This window comes from Mixophyes fleayi, chromosome 11 (genome assembly GCF_038048845.1).
Source record: "Mixophyes fleayi isolate aMixFle1 chromosome 11, aMixFle1.hap1, whole genome shotgun sequence".
NCBI classification, from domain to species: Eukaryota; Metazoa; Chordata; class Amphibia; order Anura; family Limnodynastidae; genus Mixophyes; species Mixophyes fleayi.
This window is the reverse complement of record NC_134412.1, coordinates 54,550,344-54,556,299: the sequence shown is the minus strand read 5'-3', so window position 1 is coordinate 54,556,299 and position 5,956 is coordinate 54,550,344. Positions and strand designations below refer to the sequence as shown.

The window sequence follows — 5,956 nt, the reverse complement described above, 5'->3', positions numbered from 1 at the left end:
CATTTGGAGCACATCCAGACTCAAAAATCAATTAGGATAAATCTCTAATTTTCCCCAACATTTTATCTTTAGACAAATGCCAGTGAAATTCCGATTTACCATTCTCTTAAATATCTTTGAATCAGGGCCACCTTAACAATATTATGGGCCCCCGGGCAAAGCAGTGCAGCGGGGCCCCTACCTCTATATATGTGTATCATATATATATATATATATATATATATATATATATATATAAATATTTATAGATATATATAAATACATATATATATATATATATATATATATAGATATATATAGATATATAGATAGATATAGATATATTTGCAGGATTTTTTTTTTTTTGCAGGATTATTTATTTTACTTAAGAGCCCTGTCTATGGGGCCCCCAGGCACCTGCCCATCGTGCCCAATGGAAAAGATGGCCCTGCTTTGAATTACAGTTAGTAGACAATAGCAGGACTATATTAAGTTAAGCATTTTACCTCATTTCTGGTAAAATTACTATTATTAAATAGATTTTTCTCCAAAAGATTTTATACTCCATACAGCATGTCCATTGTAATATCCAGAATGTATATTTAATCAATTAATTTACTATTCATCTCATGTATATCAGCTGGTAAATGGTCCTGTATCTTCTTCACAACACTGCTAAACTCAAAATGAGAGGAATCAAGTAGTAATGCAGTAATGCCGCCCCCTGGACATACATAGATATTACATGACCTCTCAGTGAGTCATTGTTAAATCATATTTAAATAAGATAGTTCAAACTCTGCTTTCATTTTAGATTAAGCATGCAGTGCTGGACAGGGACCATAAGGCATGTAATCTTGAGTTCTCATACAGACTTAAGATCCAAGACCGCATTTTTAACTCATATATCTGAATTTTGGAATATTTGTATCAAAAGGTTGAAATGTGTTACAATTTGACCTAGTACTCCTTTGTGGGGGAATATCAATTATGTTGTGTAACTATAGTTTGCATGAAATAAGGATAATGGACATCGAGATCTCATAATGTCCCGAAGAACTTACCACATATTTACTCCTCAAACTAGGTAACAAATCTTGCTACATTTGGTTTCAATGCTACATTATTATCTTTTATTTTGTATAAAACCCAAACATATATACATGTATTAATATGTAACGAAATCACATTGTATACAGTAATGACTAGGATAAATGGCATGAGTAGATTGGGAAAATGTGCTTCCTTTCCCTCCCCACCTTACTTTCCAATCCCGTCAGCCCTTCTTTTCTAATCTATTGTTATTTGTGAAATGATGTTAAAATATAATAACACTTAATCGTACAAAACAAAATAGCTATATCGACATTCTGCAATTTCTTTTATTTCTGTCAACATATCCAATTCCTAGTGTTCAGCCTTACGAGTCCTTCCTTTATTCTAATTTTTCTAATGTATTTAAAAAAACATTTTGCCACCCTTTCTTACTGATTGTGCTATATTTTCTTAGGTTTGTGATTTGCAACGTTTGTGTGTTTAGTATCTCATAGACTGACTTTAAAGGCTTTTTTTTCTTTCCTGTGATTGGGTATGTCAATATTCATTATACACAGTTGTTTTAGCATGTACAACAATTCCTGCTTCCTTGGAGAACCATATTGACTTTCTTTTCCTTTTACTAAAATATCTGGCACCAGGTCCTGTTGCATTTAATAAGGTATTTATTTCATATATTAACCAGTTTGTGCATCAGTTTTCAACATGCCAGTGATTCACAAAATTTCTCATTTGCCTAAAGTCAGCCTTTCTGAAATCTAAAATCTGTTTTGAAACAGTTCTGCTTTATTGCTACCTGTATATTAAACCACACTGACCAAATGGTCACTAGACCCCAAGTTGTCTCTAACAGACACAGTTGACACTATGGCCACAATTTTGCCCCAAATTGCAGGCACAACGTGTATTAATTACAAAAGCTGCAATTGAGGCCATATACAAAGCGGCAACTATCTTAAGATGTAAAGGTGTATTATGTTTTTTTCCCAATTTAAATAAATAGGTTAACTAAATATTATTTTATAAAACCCATACAATAAAAATAATAATTCAATTCAATATAGAGAATAAGAGGACAGTATTGAAACATAGGGGCAATAATAGAGACAAAACTATAAAACCTGGCATTGCCCTGGAAATAAAGTTATCATCTATGCATTAATTCCTGTGTTTAAAAGTTACATTTAGATGTATAGTATACCAAAGTACTGTGCTAATATACATGAGGTGACATCTGTATCCATGTCCCGGGGACCAACTCCTCCCAAACCCGGCCACTGTGTAAGTCATAGACTAATACTAGGATGATATTTGCAGTTATGAGTATAACCATGTTCCCGGGCACCATTCTCTCACAGCCCTTCGACCTGCGTGTTGTATAACTTAATATGACGAGACAAGTGTAGATGTTGCATTGCGCAGGTTCCGGGGCTTCTTCTCTCCTCCCACGGCCCCGCTCAGTGCTGTTGCTCTCCAGCCCGCGGTGATAATAAGATCCCAGGACACAAAATGGCGCACAGCTGTCGGTGGCGGTTTCCAGCTCGGCCCGGGACCGGCCGAAGGCTGGGGGCTCGACACAGACTGACAGCTGTGCTGAGGGAGGATGTGAGTGGCGCCAGATCCAGTTCGGGTTCAAACGGGAATATTGGAGCTGCGTATGGAATGGTCATGGCCCCCGGGGGCCCTGGGAACTGTGGGGGGGGTTGGACCCGGGTTTGATGCGGCTCTGCAAGTGTCTGTTGCGATCGGTAGCAACCTGAGACGATTCAGAGACGTGTCCGGTGGGAGCAGCGGAGAGGTGAGGAGGAAACGGAGGAGGAAGGGGTGGGGGGTTAGATGTTGTGTCAGGGGGGCGGGGAGGTCTATGCTTGGGGGTTTCATCGGGTGTTATTTGGGTTGCAGGGCTATGGCCAAGAGAAGTGCGCGTGATTGAATAGGACAGCGGACGTGTGCACCAGAGATGGGGAGCAGAGGGGTGTGTGACTGGGGGGTGCAGATGAATGCATGTGAGGAAGATGCTTAGACTTCTAGCTTGGGAACAGATAAGTGTCTTCTGGGGGCACTGGAATGACATGTAAAGGTGTGGTGTGGGGTGATAGAACTGATTATGTTGGGTGGGATAGAAAGGGAGATCTAATGGATGTGTGTGACTGGGATTTGGGGCACGAGGTTGTGTGATGGAAGATTGCAGCATTAGTAAAGATGTAATGGGAGAGGCGTGGTGGATATGTATCATAGTTTTACAAGGGTGATAACAGGGTGTCTATGAGCGGACTATGTACAAGGGGTTTTGAGGGTCATACCGGGCAGAGAGGGTGGTACACTTTCAGGGCACAACAGTTGTTGTGATGGACCTTGCGGTTTGATAGCTAAATGTGCCTGTCAAACAGTACAGAAGGCTGTACCACATGCATCATCCACACGGTGTACGAGAGGCTGCAACTGGGGAATTTTTGAGTGGGAGATACAGGGGCTCTCTTAATAAGTAGACTAGATGTTGTTCTATAGATTCTGTATAGAGGACAGTCTGACAGATGTGTGTGTTACAGAAGGGAATGGGTGTGTTAAGGTATCTGAATATGTCTTAGATATAATGTATACAGTGTATACACAACAATGTATAAATGTTGATAAGAGAAGGTTTGAGGAGTTTCTTCAGTTTACACTTGAAGTGTCACTTTGACGTCTTTATAATATAAATGGATATACTATTTATGAGTGGCTGCACTGTTTTTTGGAAGACAAATATATGAATATACCTGCGAGTGCTAGCTGTTGTAGTATCATTTATAATTTATATATCCTCAGCTAAAGCATGTACAGTAACATCAGTGTGTATCCTGAGCTGCTGCTCTATCCAGACTGAGAAAGTAAGGGGGTGTGTCTGGACCATACACATACATATTGTAAACACGTTCATTGTATATGCTTAATGCCATTTTTACGTATATATGATCTTAGTGTTTGTAATTATATGGAAGGTCTTACCTGAATAAAAGACTCTCCGCCTATCTATATATTACATTGTTTATTTTTCTTTCACCAGTTATATTTTCATCTGCTTTTATGACTGAATATGCTGCATTTTATGTTCCTGGTGTAAGGGACACTATGGTTATGTATGGAGAGACTGTGGCTGTTTATTTACTCGTGTGCATATTGCACACTCTTTGTACATCTGGTTTGGCAGTAGTGTCGCATGCCGAGGCATGTTCATGTAATATATATGTTATGTTCTGCAGCTGCATATAAAGGGGGGTATTTATATAATGTATGTGCCGATGTGAATGAAACGGGTTTGTGTCTCTTAGCCTGGGTTAGATTTTCTATTGCATGTGTCGCACTTTGAGGAAGTGTATGGAGGGGGGCGTCTGTCACTCTGGAGCTCTGTGTGCGGATGTATGTGTCTTTGTTGCTCTCTTGTTACTTAGGGGGGTGTGTCCTCTAAAATATCTGTGTATGTTGTATTCTGTGGCAGATTTTGTAGAGAAGGTATGCATATTTATTATATTTGTATAACAACCTGTTAATAAAATATTTTCAAAAGACCCTGTTTACATTGAGATAATTTATATACTGGCATATTTATGATAGTGGACTGGTATGTGTATTAATTCTATTTGGTTTTAAATGTGTGTACATACAACTTGCTTTCTGTCATTCTAAGTATGCTATCACTGTAGTAATGGGAGTCCTTTAAGCTAAAGAGTTATGTACACATTGGAGGTGTGGTGTATGTAGGCTGGGCTCTGCTTATTGTGTTTGGGTTATGGTGAGGGGGGCATTGTTTTGGCGGCAGAAGAGCAGCTGCTGTCTGATTCTAAGGAAGGGGGTCTTCTTTGAGGATGGATATTAGAACAGCACTTCTCTGTGTTCATTTTCTTTCTCTCTGCGCTGTCTTTTGCTCTCTCTGTTTTCTCTTTTCTCTCTTTTCTCTGTGCAGTCTTTCCTTCTCTCTCTGTTCTCTCACTCTCTGCGCTGTCTTTCGCGCGCTCTCTTTCTCTCGCGCGCCTCTCTCTCTCGCCGCGCCTCTCTCTCTTCTCCTCTCTCGCGCGCGCCTCTCTCTCTCTCCGCTCTCTCGCAGCGCGCGCCTCTCTCTCTCTCGCGCGCGCGAGCCTCTCTCTCTCTCGCGCGCGCGCCTCTCTCTCTCTCGCGCGCGCCTGCCTCTCTCTCTCGCTCGCGCGCGCCTCTCTCTCTCGCGCGCGCGCCTCTCTCTCGCGCGCGCCTCTCTCTCGCGCGCCTCTCTCTCTCTCGCGCGCCCTCTCTCTCTCTCTCTCGCGCCTCTCTCTCGCGCCAGCGCGCGCCTCTCTCTCTCTCGCGCGCGCGCGCCTCTCTCTCTCTCGCGCGGCGCGCCTCTCTCTCTCTCGCGCGCGCAGGCCTCTCTCTCTCTCTCTCGCGCGCGCGCGCGCCTCTCTCTCGCGCGCGCGCGCCTCTCTCTCTCTCTCTCGCGCGCCGCGCCTCTCTCTCTCTCTCTCTCGCCGCGCGCGCGCCTCTCTCTCTCTCTCTCGCGCGCTGCGCGCCTCTCTCTCTCTCTCTCGCGCGCGCAAGCGCCTCTCTCTCTCTCTCTCGCGCGCGCCCGCCTCTCTCTCTCTCTCTCGCGCTGCCTCTCCTCTCTCTCTCTCTCGCCTCTCTCTCTCTCTCGCCTCTCTCTCTCTCTCGCCTCTCTCTCTCTCTCGCCTCTCTCTCTCTCTCGCGCCTCTCTCTCTCTCTCGCGCGCGCGCCTCTCTCTCTCTCTCGCGCGCGCGCCTCTCTCTCTCTCTCGCTGCGCTGCGCTCTCTCTCTCTCTCTCGCGCGCGCGCCTCTCTCCTCTCTCTCTCTCTCCTCTCTCGCGCGCGCGCCCTCTCTCTCTCTCTCGCGCGCGCCTCTCTCTCTCTCTCGCGCGCGCCCTCTCCTCTCTCTCTCTCGCGCGCGCCTCTCTCTA

General features: G+C 44.0%; 1 protein-coding gene across 1 annotated transcript in view; it reads left to right on the top strand.

The window, feature by feature from the left end:
* Positions 1–2,492: 2,492 nt before the first annotated feature.
* The window catches only part of KMT2A (lysine methyltransferase 2A), a 173,984-nt gene continuing 170,520 nt past the window's right edge, over positions 2,493–5,956 (top strand). Inside the window, 2 exon segments of the mRNA XM_075190790.1 lie at positions 2,493–2,730; positions 2,732–2,833. Of these exon segments, the coding sequence (XP_075046891.1) occupies positions 2,545–2,730; positions 2,732–2,833 (288 nt within the window). The 5' untranslated portion in view covers positions 2,493–2,544.